The sequence below is a fragment of the Anomalospiza imberbis genome, chromosome 6 (genome assembly GCF_031753505.1).
Source record: "Anomalospiza imberbis isolate Cuckoo-Finch-1a 21T00152 chromosome 6, ASM3175350v1, whole genome shotgun sequence".
NCBI classification, from domain to species: Eukaryota; Metazoa; Chordata; class Aves; order Passeriformes; family Viduidae; genus Anomalospiza; species Anomalospiza imberbis.
The window spans coordinates 5,293,822-5,312,764 of record NC_089686.1 but is presented as its reverse complement, the minus strand read 5'-3'; the positions used below and the strand labels follow the sequence as shown (position 1 = coordinate 5,312,764).

The 18,943-nt window shown below is 44.8% G+C and overlaps 1 protein-coding gene across 2 annotated transcripts in view; it reads left to right on the top strand.

The window, feature by feature from the left end:
* The window catches only part of RTN1 (reticulon 1), a 117,468-nt gene extending 99,132 nt beyond the window's left edge, over positions 1-18,336 (top strand). Inside the window, exons 1-7 of one of the 2 annotated variants that reach the window (XM_068192121.1) lie at positions 1,014-1,421; positions 13,963-14,170; positions 15,091-15,229; positions 16,083-16,152; positions 16,543-16,589; positions 16,680-16,738; positions 17,510-18,336. In XM_068192121.1, coding sequence (XP_068048222.1) covers positions 1,361-1,421; positions 13,963-14,170; positions 15,091-15,229; positions 16,083-16,152; positions 16,543-16,589; positions 16,680-16,738; positions 17,510-17,552 — 627 coding nt within the window. In that variant the 5' untranslated portion in view covers positions 1,014-1,360 and the 3' untranslated portion in view covers positions 17,553-18,336. Of the gene's footprint in view, positions 1-1,013; positions 1,422-13,962; positions 14,171-15,090; positions 15,230-16,082; positions 16,153-16,542; positions 16,590-16,679; positions 16,739-17,509 lie in introns of those variants that run through there. The other variant, XM_068192120.1, reaches the window with a different exon arrangement.
* The last annotated feature ends 607 nt before the right edge of the window (positions 18,337-18,943 follow it).

Genomic DNA, 18,943 nt, shown 5'->3' with positions numbered 1-18,943 from the left:
GCAGAGGGGTTCAAACTCTATTCCCCACGCTGGTGAGTATGTGACCCACTGTGTCTGTGCTGGTGTCTGTTTCCACATAAAAAAAGCAAAATTCAGTAAAATGCAGCTAAAGTGAAATTATTTCATGAACTGTGATGATCTAAAGGTTTAAATCCAGCCTTAGAGCTGAGAGGTGCCCAGCTGGAGTCATTCTGCCGAAAATGACAGAGTCTGATACAGTGGTCACTCTTCAGTGAAATGGGGTGACTTTTTGGGGAGTTTCTTAATATTCCTAGGCACTCCAAAATCTGGAAATGCAAACAGGTTGAGTGAAAGGATTTTCTTTCGCAGTGCTTGCCAAGTATGACCATTGCATGGTTATGATGTCTCTGCAAGGCTATTCATCAGTTTATTGGTGGGGAAACTGAGGCAGAGGCTGTATCCTGCTAGGGAAGGAGTGGTGGAACCCACCACTGTTAAACTGAACGTTAAAATTCAGCTATTAGTGGGCTTTTCACAAATTGTCCTGTATTCATGCACTCTTACACCTCAAATCCTGCTTTATGCAGCATTTTGGGCAAGGAGAGGAGGCAGCACACCCAAACCTGGTGCATCTGGGAGTCCTCAGCATCCTGGTGTGGCAGGGCTTGGCATGGGGGGGCACACGGGTCACCCCATGCCTGCAGGGTTTTCAAAAAAAAATAGCAAAATAGGGGTTGCTCTGCAGGTCTTGGATCCTGACCTTGTTTATTTTCCTGCCTGCTCCCCGACCCCACCCAGCTGGGCAGTGGAGAGGGAGGCAGGAGAATCTGGAGGGGGTTGTGTGGAATTTGGCCTTCACAAAAAAAAAAAAAAAAAAAAAAAAAAAAAAAGAAAGAAAAAGAAAAAAAAAAGAAAAAAGAAAAAAAAAACTGAAGAAAATACCAGATTCCATCACTGTCAAGAAATTTCTGGAACACGAACAGTCACAACCGTACCGCCACACAGGAAACACTGCTCACCCCCCAGCGCCCTCTCTCCCCCCCCTTTACCCACACCCAATTTGTTTTTATTTCTTTGCCATCAGGTTGCCTTTAACCATTTCCATGGCTTAGGAGGCTAAGCCGCCCGAGCGCAAGCTTTTGATTTGAAAAGGGACTGCATCCCCTTTTCAAAGGAGCCTGCTCCCTAGGGCAACCACATCACACTGCTGATTTGCTGCAGTGGAGACCGCAGCGCGTACAATATGCCCTCCCCCTCCGCCTGTGCTGCTTACAGCATCAGTCCGGAGCCGAGCGGGGAGACGGCAGCGGTACCCAGGAACCCACCCATGCTCGGGAATGCCTGACTGCTAACGCAGTGCCTCCGACCAACAGGACCGGCAAGCCCCCAGCTCTCCGAGATGCAAGCCAGTGCCGATTCCACCAAGATGGACTGTCTTTGGAGCAACTGGAAATGTCAGGGTATTATATCTGTTCTAGGGTTGCATGCTAGGACTGCATGGCAGAGGAGGCAAAGGCAGGATCCATCCATTTTTGCATTGTTCACCTGTGGGCCTTTGCATGCTGTTTCCTCTCCCTCCCCGCGAAGCTTTTCTTTGGGGGTAATTTTAAGAAATGAAGGAAGATTAAAAGCCCCTGTTTCTGTTCTCGGAATGCATTTCTCCCATCCGCAGGTGTCTCGCCCTGAAAGCATCCAGGATACAGGTCCTCCCTTCTTCCCACCTTGCAGCTCATTCCCAAAGCATCCGCCCTTGCCGTTAGCGGCGTCATTCCTCATCCTCGACTCTCTCCGTCGGGATATCGCTGGCATGATTTCCCACCTTTCGGCCTTCAGGGAAGCCGGGTGACAGTGCACTGGTGCCCGCTGGGGCTGGCGAGGGTGGGAGGCGGTGGCGTTGGGCTCCTGGGTGCCTCCTGCCCACGGACACACCCAGAGCCGGGCTTAGCCTTGTGTCACACAAAGAAAACGCAGCTCCGGCAAGGAGGGCGACAGAGCCTGGGCACCGCGGGACGGCCCCCCGCTTCCTACTTCGCTCTAGGATTGTTTTTGGTTTTTTTTTTTTTGTTTTTGTTTTTTTTTAACACATTAATGCTTTCATTATGCTCCCGAGAGCTCGTTTCGGGGGGTGAAACATTGCGGTGATGTTGTGTCGCTGCCGCGTAGGCGAAGGGAACAATGGCATCTCCCTTTCGGCTGGTTTTCAGCGTGTTTTGAGCGGGTCGGTGACTGCGCTGGGTGGGGCTGGCCACCTTCCCGGGTGCCTTGGCCAGCTTTTCAGCCATTTTTAGTCGGCTTCACACTTCCCAGCCAGCATCCAGCCTTTGTTTTGATAAAAGACAGTCTCTGTGACGCTGCTCGGTGGGCAGATTAGAGGGAGAAAAGCTAGCGGCTGATGCTGCCGGGCAGGCTGGGGCTGCTTCGGGCAGGCTTTGTTTGGATGTATTTTTGTAATTTTAAGGTTCATGTTTACGCTGAATAGTCAGTTCATGGTGCTGTTGCTCACAGCAGGGTGCCTGGGAGAGAGATTACTCCATAGCATCATCTGATTAAAGGGTCCAGGATGCTTGCAGGCATAGTTTCATAAACGCAGCTCGATGCAACAGAAGCTGAAAAACCTTCCTTAAGTGTCTTTTGGGGAGGGGTGGGGATGGAGAGACTTTTTAGATGCCTGTCTCTAGGGAGCTTGATATTTTTGCAATCTCAATTCAGCATCTAATTGTATTTAGGGACTGGGGTTTTTTTAAGGAAGATGAGTAGCTGGAAAGTAAACAGATGCACCTGTTAAATGCCAGGCTCTCAGCAGCTCCGGTTTTCCACACCGAAATGAAAGGCAAGGGTTTTCCTTGTGTTTGTGGGATTCATTAAGCTCAAATGAGAGAGTCACAACCAAACTTTAGGGTCTTTTCATCTGAGCTTTGAAGATGAACTTCCTCGTAGGGTGGGGTTTGGGTATAGGTTTTTCTTCAAAAATGCTCAGTATTTCACTGATTCTTATAAAAACATTGACTTGCTGAGTCAGATTGCTGAACCACCTGTTTTTAGAACCAAACTGAATATTTTCCTTCTCATGAGAAAAAAAAAAATCATAAATTAAAAAAGGGGAATTACGAAGGGTATGCTGCTCTTGTTTAACTAATAATTAATAATAATAGTGGGGTTTCTCTTCTTCAGTGCTTTCCTTTTTGAAAGTGGGATAGATTTGATGAAAATGGAATGACACAATGTGTCCCATGCTGATTTGAAAAAAAACCCCAGGTCTGAAAAATCAACGCAGTTAAAATAAATCACTTGCCTCACTTCCACAGCATTTGCATTTTTTTTTTCTTTTCCTTGGGTGGTGCTTTATGATTCTAAAATGATTCTGCAGAAAACATGAAATAGCCATAGAATATTATTTCTGTCATCAAAATTCTTTGATCAGTTCCAGATAAAATAGAGGAAATTTAAAATTCAGGAGAATGAAGACTAAAGACGATTCATTGATTCCTTTAATATCTATTATTCATGTTGTCTCTGTCTCAACCTGGAATATCAGTTTTGTGCAAATCTGGAGTTGTATAATTTTGCCAGCTTGATTGTCAATGGAATTATGGTTCCTCCCTGAAAAGTCTGGAATGTGTCTGTGAGTGTAACAGATGCAGAGAGAAACCTCAGTAAATACAGAGCATATTTTTATGGAAATTATGGAGATTCAACAATGAGGTTAACACGAGTTTTGATTACTCAACAACCAAGCCTGCAACTAGATGTATCATTGAATTGATCCTATAGTACTTAAAACTGGTGTAAAATCGGGTGGGGATTGTGAGAAGCTGCAAAGATTCTTGGTGAGGCTTTGACTTTGCCCCGCTCTGTTGAGGTATTGCTATTTCCCCTGCAGTGAATCGACTGCTGCTGCTGCACACATTTAGAAATACTGGTTTTTACCTGCCTATGCTGCCGGTACAGCAGGATTAGAGCAAAGGTAGATCATGATCCAGCCCTTGGGTGAGCAGGACAGGAATTCACCCCTGCTGGGCATCTGCTTCATTCAAAATATTAACATGGGTGGCTCTGGGGAATTGCAGTGACTTCCACGCCCAAGTCATCTCCGCACTGGAAGGTGATGCATTTGAAGCAGGCTGGGATGGAGCCATGCATAATGCATGAGTGTGAGGAGAAATGTCCCTGCCTGGGCGTGCTGGTGGCTGTGGGCCTTGGAGGAACAGCCTATAGCCGGTGCCAGCCGTGTGTGTGACACAAGAGCGTGACAGAGTGTGCAGCTTCCCACCGGGAGCTGCTGGGCGAGGGCAGCCTCCAGCTGCAGGTGAAGGGAGGTCCCCTTGCATTCCCCAGGAGCTCAGCTCAGCTCAGCAGGACACAGGTGGCTTTGGGGAATTGCAGGTTCACACCCTGCCAGAGACGTTCTCTGGATTGGGAAGGACATAAAACCATAGAACATTCTGAGTTGGGAGGGACTCATAAGGTTTGTCAAAATCCATCTTCTGGTCCTGCACAGGACTCCCCAGCAATCCCACCCTGTGCCTGAGGGCATTGTCCAAACACTCCTTGAACTCCGTAAGGTTTGGTGCTGTGACCACTGTCCTAGGGAGCTTTTCAGTGCCCAAAACCCTCTGGGGTAAGAACCTTTTCTTGATATCCAACACAAACCTCCCCTGACACAGCTCCAGCCATTCCCTCAGGTCCTGTCGCTGGGCACTACAGAGAAGAGTTCAGGAGATCAGTGCCCAAGTTTGCGCCCCAGCTTGGAGGAGTTGTTTGGTGTCAGTACACTGGTCCTCGTGAATATTCCCTTTTCCACTCTTCCTTCTACATGCCAGCTCTTGGCTGGTCATAAGTGTCAGGCTTGCTCCTGCAGCTTCAACCTTCTGCAAGACTTTTTAAAAGAGAAAAATGTAAAGATCCAGAGACATGGGCCTGTGAAGTGTTCATAGGAATGGTCCTAAATATCACCCACATTATTATTATTATAACTTAATGTGGAAAAGGACTGCAGACTTCATCAAATCCATCTAGTTGACATAACTCTGCTGGGACTGCAGTTATTGATCAACATTTCCTGGCAGCTTCCTTACTTGATTGATATATCCACTGGTTTCCAAAGGGTGATGGGAAGCTGCAGCAACTGCTCATGGCAATGTTCCTCACTTTAAGACTGATAAAGAATTTCGATGACAATAATACAGTTGCATGCAGTTAATCTGTAATCTTATTGACAGTTGTGAAGTCTGCCTAATTACAGCTATCTAATGAGAATAAAACTTCAGCCAGTTGGTACCTTCAGTGCTTTACTGAAAATACTGTGGGCTGATCTCTAGCTGGGACCCACTTGATAAAGATCTGCCCCAGTGTTTGTTTCTTATGTTGGATCTTGGTAGGGCTAAAACCCTGGTACCAACTCAACACCTGCTGTAACCCATTTAGCTCACAGTTTCATAAAACTATACCAACTTGTGGGGAGTTTATTTCCTAATTTCACAGATGATTTCCTGTGAAGTTGGAAGGAAATGTGTCAAGACTGTTTACCACTTTCAGATTTACGCTTTTTTTTTTTTTGATCACTGATGCAGAAATTGTATCAGTTCTTCTTCCAGTACGTTCCTGTTGATGGCAAAAGAAATCGGTGAGAAAATGTGCTCTGCACACCTGCTGTGCCAGCACAGAATCACAGAATGGTTTGGGATAGAAGGGACCTTAAAGACCACCCAGTTCCAACCTCCCTTCCATGGCCAGGGACATCTTCCACCAGACCACATTGCTCAGAGCCATGTCTTTTAAGCACTGATGGACAATATTCTTTCATTGCCAGAACAAGGTGAAAATTCCTCCAAAGTAAGAGTATATTGAGGTGTTCCCTGAGGATTAATTTAAACTCCATCAAGGGAGTAATGAGGGGGCAGTAGCTGAAGGCCAATATTGAAGGGCTGCTTTTGTTTTCATTAGGTCCCTGGGAAGTGAGTTCTGGTGAGGCTTTTATGATATCAGAAAGGGTACTTTCTCCACATCATATTTAATTATAAATAACATAGGTCTGAACCACTTATTTTGAAAATCTGCAGATTTTCGAATGTTTGAATAGAATCTAAGAGAGAGCCCAGGTCTATTCCTTTGGTCCAGGAGCATCTCAGGAAAATCTTCACATTTCCACAGCATTAGTGCACACAGAGCCTGCATTCAGAGGCTCCTTGGTTTCTGCCCAAATAACGTGAGAGCCATAACATCCTCCACAGAAACTGCCCAAGGCAGGCAGTGATACAGTTTGATGAGCAGGAGTTGTGTGTTTCTCCTGCTGCTGTGCTCAATCCTGCTCTTAAAGCATTTCTCACAGCAGAAGTGTTAGTAGCAGCAACAATCACATAATAATTAATAATTAATGATAATAAATGCTACAGTGGACTCGTGTGTGGAGCGGTTGTAGGGTTGATTTCTTACTGACAATCCCCTTTTACTGCCAGTCCTCTCCTGTCTACCCAAGCCTACTCTGGTGCCTCACATAAGGCAATCCATCCATACTTTTTTGCACACATCTGGATCTTGCAGATGTTGTAGGAAATAACATGGAAGGCATTAAGGTTTTCCTTTTCTCTGATCTTATTCTTGTTCCAGGTCTCCTCTCATCAGACTCTGGGGACTAAGAAGGTCTGAACTTTCAAGTTAAACCTTGAAACAGGTGGATGATAAAGTTATAAAGCTGAATTGAGGACAGGAAGTTAATGGTCAGAGTGTGTACAAGAGGTAGAGGCATGGAGAGATTCCTCAAGGCTGGAGATGAAGGATCAGGAGATATGCCTCATGAAAGAGCACAGATACCCTCTCTTGGCTTTGCTGTTCATCACAGCAGTCTCCTGAAGGCAGCAGACTGCTCATTAGACTGTGTATCCATCTGTATTGCATTAGAATCAAATCTGTTGTGGGGAGGGGAGCAATGTCCACACTGGATCCTTCATTGCAGAGGAGAGGGAAAGGCTGGTCCTGCAGCTTGTGGTTAAACCTGCAAAATGGGCTTGCTTTGAGTGCAAGCAGTATTTATTTCTACTCAAACCCTACAGCATTGTCTCACTTGTTGTCATATACTTTTTGACAGCACTATAAACAAGGTTGCTCTTCTTAAATTGTGTTCCTTGGTTTTTTCACTCCCAGAAGGTCTGATAAATGCCTTATGAAGTCATTTATATTTATGAAGTTGTAATATTACACTGTGTACGGAAGTAAATGCTGTGTGCAAAGAGGTTTTTCTCACTTCTCTTAAAAACTATTATTAGATAGGGTGTGAAGCAGTGCAACCAATTGATTTTACCTCCTAAGCAGGCCTGGTGGTAACCTCCATGGTGGAAAGGGCAGCTTGATCACTTCCAAAGGTGATCGTAGTGTACTACAGAGCATACAACCTTTTATATAATCATCAAGGCCCTTGGGCTTCATTTGAAGGCTGGGTACCAGGGGTTTGCTCGCACTTTTTGTGATAACTTTCATGGAAATGCTGCTTTTTGCATGATCATTTTTCACACAGTTGTTGCAGTAGAGGAAAAACTTGCAAATCAGAACAGACATTTTCAGAGGAGAAGCTGTAGAAGATTTGAATTGTCCAGTCTCTGCTTGGTTGATCACTAATTTTCATTCTAAAATGCTTTCTTTGAGACATGGAATGCAAATATTCCCATTTTTCCTACAAAAGTATTTTTGGAAAACGTAACCATGCAGGAGGACATTTTAGCTACAAGTTGGTTTGGATCCTCTGTTCTCCCTCTGGGATCTCTGCTCAGGAGGCTGGGTCTGCAGCTGCCCCACACCATGAGGCTTCTGGGGACCACAAAAACCCCCAAAGCCCAGCCCTCATGTTTCCAGATCCTAACAAGAGTGGATTCAGGAACAGTTTTAGTCAGTCTACCTTGGCAGTGCCCTTTCCATCCCCCACATCCGTCTTCTGCCTTTTTTGATACCAAGAAGAGCAGAAACATTTTCTGCTGCAAGCCATGGTAAGAGCTGTGAGAGCTTTTGGGCACTAGGGAGCCATTCCTTGCAGGCACAAGCACTGCCTGTTGCTGCTGTTTCTTATATTTGTGAGGTTAATTGCAGCTTGCCCCACAAACATGGGTATTTAGCAGCTGTTCATATTAACAGGTGGTTTCTTGTACCACAGAGTTCACCTTTGCTAGTCTGTGACTTGGCCCCCAGTGCAGGATCACATCAGTTTAGCCAGATGAGGTTCTGCCAGAAAGTATGGCTTTAAAGCAGTGTTTTGGCACCCTTGAAAAAATCTTGCAACTGGAAGACCACTTGAGTAACATTTTGCAAGTCCTGCTGTGAGTTAAAAAGCACAAGCAGGCGATGCTTGCAGATAAAAGAGCTCATCAGACACGCTTCTCCAGAAAAATTCTTCAAAGGCAGTGGCAGTGACCTGCAGCGCTGCTGTCTTAAAGATGGCTGGTAAGCCTTCCTTAATAAATGCAAATAGTTTTGAGTCTGAGGCAGTTCTGGCAAAACTCAGAGTCCTTTTATACCTTCACAAATGACTCAGACTTCTGGTGAGTTGTACTGTTAAGAGTGCAAAGTGAGTGATATTGCTTCCCCCCTTCCAGAAGGCTAAAGGGAGATCATGGAAAGCTACAGCAGAGCAGCTTCTGCATGTTAATGGACATGGGCAGGATTGTACAGCAGTGATTTTCAAAACAGAAGGAGCCTGACCCTCAAGTGAAGCCAAGGCTGATTTCAGTGTCCAAACCCCTTCTGCAAATCCTCGCTGCAAACTGGCTGGTTTGAAGTTGGCGTTTTGGCTCTCGGGAGTGGATCTTGCTTAGCCAAACAGACTGAGCCCCTGTCCAATTGCATGCACATCACACATCGACAGCCCCACGTGGCACCAGCCTCCAGCCTCATGAATATTCAGCGTGCATTGCTCAGAATTGTGCCATTGTGGTGGGGTCTGGGCAGCATCGTGCACACATGCACCCCTTCCCGGTAAAACACGCGGCGCTTGCAAAACCCTGCACCACACTAGGACCTTTTATTCTTTCCCTTCTGATTGACCAAAGCACTCAATTATTACGTGGTTAATTCGTGCTGTAAGGTATCCTCTGTCCTTTAATTTGTCTGGGGGATGCTATACCCGCCTTAGAGCTGGGCTGGAAGCTGTCTCAGCCTGGCCGAGCATGGGGCTGGCACGCGCTGGCGAGTGGCTGTGAAGAGGAGTGTGTGTGTGTGTGCGAAAGCTGCAGTTCCAGCTCCACTCCTGGCCCTGTCATCCTCGTTCCCACTGCGTCCCCATGTGCTGGGGAGGCTGCTGTGAGCCTGGCTGGTTTCTTCGGTGTGCCAAGGAAGGGGTACAGGCAGGAACAGGCAGATGCCCTTCAGCAAAGGCTCAGGCACTGGTTATACTTAGTGACCTGTTGAAAGACACTAAACCCATGGGGTCAGAGAGTGTTTGGGAGGAGTTTTTTGGTATCTTAATCAGGTTTACATGAATATAGGGTGAGATAAAACTCAAAGCAGACATATAAGTGTGGTGGACTGCAGGGATTTGTGAAGGAATTTCGAATGGGTTAGAGACAGGACTCTGAATTGCTTTTGATTATGTAATTTATTTTTCTTATCTTCTACATAGGCAGGAAAGGTGAGCTTGGCTCACATCTTCACTGCATGGTTCAGAAGGTCACAAGACTCCTAGTTACAAGATGTTTTAAGGATTTATTAACCAATAAAACACAGCCAACAAGGATATTTATGGTTTTGACCCGATCCTTAAATATTTTGTATTATGGACTCATGCACAGTGTAAGCTTTCTTAACCAATCATGTTATGACACACAAACCTAGAGTACTGTACTTTAAAACTCTAAATTTTCCTCTACTTAGCTTAACATGTCTCTGCTTTAAACTATAAACCCACATTGTCTATTCTAGCACCTAAGTTTGGAAGCCTCTTCCAAGGTCTCACATCAAATCCTGTGTTTAATTCTAAGCTTTGGCTTAACAGGCCCAAAGTTCTGAGAGTTCCCTGAATTTCAGATTCCAACAGTGGGCAACCTCATCTTTAATTTTATTCCTGTTTAGAATAAAAAAGAAAGTATGTGAGGAAGGTTGATGCAAGTCTGGGTTCACCTGATGGTCAATGAGAAAATTTCTCATTCATTTGCCCCTTGGTCTCTATTTACAGCACCAGACACCGATGTGACAGGTACTTTGGCTCTGGTGTAAATGATTACAGGAGAAAATGGCACTCTAAAGAAGCCAGGCAAAGGATCCCAGCTGGGGTATTCTGCACCCAGAGGACCTCCCCCTGCTTTTAAGGGAGATTTGTTTAAGTAAGGAAATGTAGGAGAAAAATGTGTTTATCTAGTCTCAGCAAGGAAGCATTTCTTTACCAAGAGGGTGGTCAAAATCTGGAAGTGGCTTCTAGAGAGATGGTCTGTGCCCCAAACCTGTCAGTGTTTCAGAGGCATTTGGAAAATACCCTCAAAAACATGCTTTAGCTTTTGGTCAGCGCTGAATTGGTCAGGCTGTTAGAGTAGGTGATGGTTGTAGGTGCCTCCCAACTGAAATAGTCAGTTCTGTTCTGCTCTATTCTATTCTATTCTATTCTATTCTATTCTATTCTATTCTTTCCATTCCAATATTTTAAAAGGCCTTTGAAGTGACTGAAGCTGCAACTGAAAGAGAAAACATGGCTCTGACAAGTGTAGCTCAGGTGTTTTTAGCAGCATCTAAATTCCAGGGGAAATGACACAGCTCAGATCCCTGGGGCCTGTCCAGCCAAAGTCGTCCCAAGTCTCCACTGATTTCTAGTTCTGGATTCTCCTTCTTCCCCTTCCCTGCCCAAGAATCTTTGAGGTTCACCTCCCTCCTGTGTCACCTTTGGCAAAAAGGTTTGGCTCAGCCCCTTCTCCATAAGGGAGAGGAGGAGGAATGGCTACAGGAACATCAAATCCCACCCAAACAGCTGGATAGGGCAGCAGTGCTGCAGCTCCATCCCTTCGAGGGAGATGAGGAGAAGGCAGATGTTGTTGCTGTCCTTGAGAATCCTGACAGACCTGGCAGGCTGTGGGTGAGGGGAATGTGCTCCCAGGATGGACCTGGGCACTGGGAGAGCCATGAAAAATCATTGAACTCATTGAACTCGTATCTCCCTTTTCTGTGCTGAGATTTTCCAACTAGCAGTTGGCACTTTTTTTTTTTTTTTCCCATGCACATGGGAATATTTGCCTCAGGTCTAAAAGACACAGGATCCATCTCTCCCAGGTCTCCTTTGGCTGGGAAAAGAGGCCAGATGCTTTTTCATCTCCTCCCTCCCAGATCTGTGTCACTTGGCCTCTGTCCATCTCGCTCTGATCCTTTCCTTACCTGATACAGCTGAGTAAATATCCCAGTCATTCCATGGCAGGAACAGATGACTTTCCGGATATACACATACCTGGTCAGGTCTGTCTTGAGTAACTCAACATCTTCCCTTTTGAGGAGAATGAGAAAATGCAGTTTGGCATCTCTCTACATGAGACTGCAGCCCACTGCCAGTCTGGAGGAGTATGAGTTTGAAGATCATCGGAAGGAAAAGGCTTAGTTGGTCATTTTGGATCTTAAAATTAATTGGGGTTGACTCAGAGAACTCTATTGGAGTTCATTTTGTATTTTTTTGGCTCAGTTCTCATTTGTTTGCCTCTCTACTGCCTGTGTCCCAGGGAATGTTTTCCCCTGACACATGTCCTTTTTCTGCCATCAGCAGATGATGTACCACACACACCAGCACACCTGTGCCTATTTAATTTAATGTTGAGGTTTTGTGTGATAGACAACTTAAATATCTCAAAGTCACATTTGCATAAATTTCCAGTACTCTGACAGAGTAATTTTTGAGCACAAAAAATACCAGGTTGTGAATAATCACACAATCTTAGAATGGGTTGGGTTGGAAGGAACCTTAAAAATCACCTCATCCCACGCCTCCTGCCATGGGCAGGGACACCTTCCACTTGTTCCAAGCCCCATCCAGCCTGGTCTTGAACACTTCCAGGGATGGGGCAGCCACAGCTTCTGTGGGCACCCCGTGGCAGGGCCTCAGCACCCTCACAGAAAATATAACACCTCCAGTCCATATGCTCACTGGTGACGCACCCAGTTGTTGTGCTGCAGGATTTTGAAGTACCTTTACTGAAAAAGAATATGAAAAGTGGCCAAACATGCAGTCTTGTGCTCTGGATGCCATTTTGTAAGGATGGTTTGCAAGGATGGAGGTGCATGCTCCATCACATCATCACTGTGAGCAATCTGTGGAGCTCCAGCTGTGTCCTGCAATACAGCTGTGTCTGCTGCTAAACCTCTTCATCCAGGTGCTCTGGCAATGCTGGAACTGCGTTTTGGAGCATTCCATACTCCCTGCCCCAGGTTTTCTGCAGGAAGCAGGCATGGGCACATACCTGTAAAAGACTGGTCCCTGTTTTGTGGAGTCAGCACCCAGGACCCCAAAACAGGCACCAAGGTCCCTTGTCCTGTGGCTTCCATACAGCCCACAGGATCCAGTCATGTGTGCTCATGATCACAGGTCTGGTGCTGAACACTTAAAAATAGCAAAAGGTTCATATATAGTGTATATTGATGGAGAATATAATGGGATGTGAATGGTGCATGAAGAGAGGAGAGCTCAGTAATACAACAGCAATTTTTGCATTCAAGCCCATCACTGTAAAGCAAGGCTAATATGTGTAATAGTAATGAGTAATATAACTCATTGACTCAAGGCAAACATGCTGTGATGACTCACAATTTTTAGAGATTTGATGATAGGGACTAAGAGGCTGGATTAATTTTGTTTCCTTCAGTATCAGTGACTTTTATTTTTTTTTCTGACAGATTGCAGTTTTCCTGAATTTACTCTTTGTTCAGAGTGATTTGACAAGTAGCATCTCTCAAATCTGTTTGGCTGATGGTGTGTTCAAGCTGTTCTTGAGGACTTCTGCAGTGTGTGAAATTAAAGCTGTTTTGTTTAGGTTGTCATGAGCACATTCTCTGGCTGGACGAAGAGTCCTCTCAGAAACAGGTTGTGGGTGTAAACAGATTAAATTCACCTTTGTGGACTGGATATTCCACAGTCCTCTCATAAAATTTTGCTATTTTAGGGGCTGTCTCTAATGCTAAAATTTTTTGCTGGAGAGGTTGAAATAAAATATGCAAAGTGGGTGAAAAACATTGTAAAAGTTAACTGCTTTAAAAATGTAAAAATGCACTAGTTGAGAATGGTGTTATGCACTTGTTTTGTTCTAACCAGCACCTTCCATGGACAGGGGAAGTTATATAACAAGCAGAAAGCGTTTTTTTTTTTTTTTTTCTTTTTTATTTCTGATTCTGAGGTTAGATTGAGTAGCAAGAGAGATTATTCTGTATTTGAAGGCCTTATCTGAAAAATTATTTTCTACTCATGGAACCATTAAGCAGTGGTGAAACCAGGAGTTTTTTCCTTTCTCAAAACTTATGAAAAAACAAAGTTAAATTGTCAAAACTTTGAATGGGAAAGTGGTTTATTGTGGCTAGCCCCAAACTTTCTCATTCATTTATCAACAACCAAAACTGGAAAGCGCTTTGATCAAGCATTTGGTGTTTGAACTTGCGAAAAAAAAAAACCAAACCCAACAAATAAAAAATTGTAATTTTCAGACTGAGTAAATGCAAGGTAGGTTGAAATCTTCCATACAGCCCTAGCAACGACACAAACCCCAGCTTGCACTTGCCTTGCTGCTGCAAGAGACCCACCCACCGTGCTGCGGTTGGAGATATTCGTCCATCTTATCTAACCCAGGCACAGGCACAAGCAAAACAAGGATTTCGAGTAGGTCATCGGTTGTAATTTCCTCAGCCCGTCGCTCAAGCCCCTTGGCTGCTCCTGCTGAGGAGCTCCTGTTGGTGCTGCCGTGAGCAGAGACGTCGCTGCTCCCCGAGGGTCACACAGGGCCCTTCGTGGCCACCGCCGATGCCTTTGCAGCTCCTGCCTTTAACAATTTGTTCTTCTCCCCCCAGCTATCGACCTGTTGTACTGGCGTGACATCAAGCAGACGGGGATCGTGTTCGGCAGCCTCCTGTTGCTGCTCTTCTCTCTGACCCAGTTCAGCGTCGTCAGTGTCGTGGCCTACCTGGCCCTGGCCGGCCTCTCGGCCACCATCAGCTTCAGAATCTACAAATCTGTCCTACAGGCCGTGCAGAAGACGGACGAGGGCCACCCCTTCAAGTGAGTGGCTTTGTGGTGACGCCCAAGCGCTGCTTTTGTGCCAGAAGGAATTCCCTTCTTGCTCATAAAGCGGGGAACAATGATATTTTCACAGTTTGTCAAAAATTGTAAGGTTCTGTCAGCTTAGATCCTGGAGAGAGAAAGAAAAACAGCACACCACAAAAATCGTCTGGGACATGGGATTTTTATCTCAAAAAGATACGGGAAATTTTAAGCAAACAGAGAAAAGGAGTTTCTTTTGAACTATTGATAATACAGCATTACCTGCAAGAGAAAAGAGCATTGTTTCTGGGCACAATCTATTGGGCATAGAAGGCAACTATCTATATCTTTTCTTCAACAACCCAATATCTAAGTGATGGTGGCAGTGCCAATGCACTCCCTGCTCTCCACAGGGTGGATTGCTCCACAAGAACAGCGATCCTTTCTCCTCTGCTGTGCCAACCAGTTGGTAAACCAGGTCATGGAACTGGTGTGGTTTACAAACACACACACACACTAAAAAAGAATCTTGTTGGGGTGCTGCTCCTCCTGCTTCACTTGGGCCAGTTCTGAGCAGCGACTCAGGATGGTGGGGTGTAGCTCAGAGAACAGCACAGAAACTTGTGGGGAAATCTCCCAGGTCAGATTTGTATCCCCCTTTGGGTGAGAAAAAGAGAGAAATCCCATCAAGACCAGGCTCTGTGTGGGAAGAGGGCGAGGCTGGAGATGAACAGCCCCAGCTCAGCATCACCCAGAGAGATGGGTCAGGCAGGGTGAAGAGGGTGTGCTCGTGGTCCTGGGCCTGCAGGGAGTGGAGCTCGTTGCTCCAGCACAAAGAAATGAGGTCTGGGAAGGAGGGAATGATGGGGTGGATGGGTATGAGCGTGAACAGCAGGGGAAACTTCTCGGGTTTGTAACGGGACCTGTGTTTCTGGCAGAGCCTACTTGGAGATGGAGATGAATCTTTCACAGGACCAGATCCAGAAATACACAGATTGTCTCCAGCTATACGTCAACAGCACAGTCAAAGAGCTGAGGAGACTCTTTCTTGTTCAGGACCTCGTGGATTCTTTAAAAGTAGGATTGCTTTAAATATTTTTAACCCCTCTCTAGAGGATCAATCTACATTTCAAACAGCTGTCTCCCATGTAGACAGGGTTGTCATGAAACCTAGTTTTGTGTAGCTCCAAACATGAAAGTTGCTCTGCTTTTTGATTTAAAAACTGTTTCCAGCACTTTAGAGGCTTGGCATTTGAACGTATTGATAGGTAATACAGGATGTAAAACTTTGCAGAGCCAGCTTAGCTCCACCTCAGTTCTAGAAGCATCCCAGCATTATGCTTTCTATTACTTTGCTATAAAATAATGGTCCCTTCTGTTAATCTGGATTTCATCTGGTGCCATTTCCTGCTGTGGAAGAAGATCTGTCACTCTCTGCTGAAATAACTATTGGTTTTTAGCCTTATACTCAAGCAGGTGTCCTTTAGAGCAAAAGGAAGACCATTATGAGAGCAGACATAGGTTAGGCTCCTAAATTAGTAAAGAATTTTAGGAATATGTACCCATCTTTCAGCCTCAAGTGTTATCAGTCCCTGGGATTACCACTTCAGGGCTCTGTTTAACCTGTTTGGGGTGACCCCTGCCATCATAAAAATTGGATGCAGAAATCTGCCTATGCCATTCTCAATGCAGAATTCTACATGGATGCAATTTAAGCCCTAAATAGACATGAAAGCTGAGCAAAGAGGGCGAGAAGCAGAACAGAGAATGGGGTTTATACACCTAGAAAAACTACCTAGTTCCTAATGTGCCTTAACCACTCTCTTCCACATTAAAAAAGGCTAATGTGCCGTTATATTAGCTAGTTAAGCAAACCACTTTCTTCTTATGCTGGCACTGGAGGTGATGTAATGATCCATCTTTAATTCAGTTTGCAGTACTAATGTGGCTGCTGACTTACGTGGGAGCCCTCTTCAATGGCCTGACTCTTCTGATAATGGGTAAAAACCAACATTTCTTGTAAAAATCTATTTTTAACTTGAACTGCCTCCAGATTTCAACTTAGACAAAACACCCTATGCCGGGCATGCCTTCCCCTCAGTTAAACCACCAACATTTATTTCCCTTCCCAGTAAATATTCATTGTTCTGTTATGCTGTCCCTCCTGCTAGAGCTACTTTGCAGTTTATGGTTTTGTGCAGCTCCCAGTCCCACAGCAATGGGGAATTTCATATTTGGGAGGCTTGAGCAAAGTGCATTTTTAATACAAAGCTCCCTGGTGGATCAGCTGACCAAGTGGCACGATAACATGTTTGCCACCGAAGTAGGTCTCTCCTCTGGGGGAATCTGATCTGCAGGAACATAAAACACTGTGCTCTTTTTCTCCTCAGCTGTGGTGTCTATGTTTACTCTCCCCGTTGTATATGACAAGTACCAGGTAGGTCTGTCTGCACAGTGCATTTGGAGTGGCTGGGTGGCCCTGCCTGGTTGTTGCCTCGTTGACTTGGTCTCCTCTTGCTCTTTGCAGGCACAGATTGATCAATACTTGGGGCTGGTGCGGACCCACATAAACACGGTCGTGGCAAAGTGAGTTCAGCAGCCAGCTGTGTGAGGTTGTGGTGCCCCTGGGGCTGGCTGGGACCTGGGTGGTCCTGGGGACACTGTGTCCTATCAGTGGTGTCCTCCCAGATCCTGGAATGTGAGGGGTTGAGGGCAGGCAGATCCTTGGAGAAACCCTCCCAGCTGAGTGCAGACTAAGGCACTCCGTCCTTCTGTCCCCTCCTCTGCTGTTTGGGGGAACTGTGGACAGAGCAGCCCAGTCATGGACTGGTGTCCACAATGGCACCTGGCCAGGACAAACAGGAAGGAATGAGTTAATTCTCTTCCCCACTGACCACTCCAAGGCTGTTTTCTTGCATGAGTTGATAGCATTAATGTCCAAAGTGGGAATTAGGACACCACCCTGTCACAGAAAGCAAATACCTGGAAGCACCGTGATCTTCAGAGTTTCAAATCCCCAGAAGATCTGGGTGTAGTTTTGAAATTTTATTCTCAAAATTCTATTTTTAGACTCTATTCCTGGCTTTCTATAGACAATAGACCATGGAGAAATAATGCTGGGGGGAGAATATCACTGAACATATCCCTAGATTATATGAACCACCAAAAACCAGGCCTGTAAGAACACCTAGATGGGCATCACTTCTGTTTCTCATGGCACTTTAATTCACCTGTTGAGACAACACACTGAGCGTGGACTAGAGATCATCCCTGCATAAGAGTCCAAGTAGGGAACCACTGGAATGGAATAACTGCCTCGTCATATAATCCTTTTTCTTTTTCTTCTTTACTTTTTAGGATTCAAGCTAAAATCCCAGGTGCTAAGAGAAAGGCAGAGTAAAGCAGACATCAAGAATTCATTGACTACAGTAGTGCATAATGGGGAAATCTGGAGTGAAAACAGCTCTGTTCTTACACTTTACTGCAAATTTATCATTCTTTTTTTTTTTTCTCAACACCATAATCTTAGAAACATACAACTCAGAAGCAGTGCTTTTCCCCTGCTGCTTCTGCACTTAGAATATTTGCAATCACTTGTGTCAAGCACTAAAGTATAGTAAAGAGAAAAGTGTACTAGATGTGGTTTTTTGTGTTGCTTATAAAGTGCATGATGGTGAGAGCCTAAATAATATTGACCTCTTTATTTAATTTTTTTTTTTTAGTGTTTTTCCTTCTTCTATTGGCATTGCTTCTATAACTTTTAATGTTACATGTGGCTAGGGGCTTTCCTGCTTAGCGCACTTGATGCAATAGTTAAAATTGCTTCTACGTCACTGGGTTGCTGGTTGGATTCATCTTTATTAACTATATAGAATCGTAGACTGATGTTTTAGTGTTTTCCAGCACAAATGAAATAAACAGTAAGCAGTACTTATGGTAATCAGTTTTGTATAACTCAAAAAAAAAAAAAAAAGAAAAATAGAAAACAAAACCCAGTACTTTTGTCGTAAAGGATTGACAGGCTGATTTACATGTATGGTAACTGGAAAGTTCCAGCATGTTCAATTTATTACGATTTGTATTACATTCTCTGTAGTTCCTAATGGACTTAATTATGGACTCTGAATATTTGCACTTATGTACTTGATACCGAATGCAGAAATAAATGTTACTAAATGTAAAAAGTTCTCTTTCTTGTCACCACTGGGATTACCTTGACATTTGGGAACTGGACACACACTGTGCAAAAAGGAGCATTTTCCCTCTTTCTCTCTTCTCTGGACATCAGCACACACTTTGCCCTTTCATCATGGTGCAGTCCAAGGAATAGTACCTAACTAAGAGTAAGTGTCTCATCTAGTATTTTTACATCTTGATGATCTTCCTTGGAATAAAAGGAAGATCTCTGCGCACAGTTTGTTTATTTTTGTTGGTGGTGTAGCAAATATCAGGTACATGAACAAAGGTCTCTTCCTCCACTTGCTCACTGTGCAAACCATGAGCAGCACAGTATGGAGGCGTCAGCACAGCACAAAGGGCTTTTCAGTTTCCTTGTCACCAACTGCTCTCTTACCCAAAGCTGTTCTCTAAAACCTGCTTTAAGCAGAATCAGTAGCAAATCCAGAGGCTGGGAGCTGAAACAAGCATTTACTCTGGTTCAAAGGTGAAGGTTTTTAAAAATTGAACCATCAGAGGAGAGAAACAGCTGTTGTACATTATTCAAAGTGCTTCAAAACAAACAATTGGTTAAATGCTTGATTTGCCCATTTGTGGAACACACCTGTGGAATTT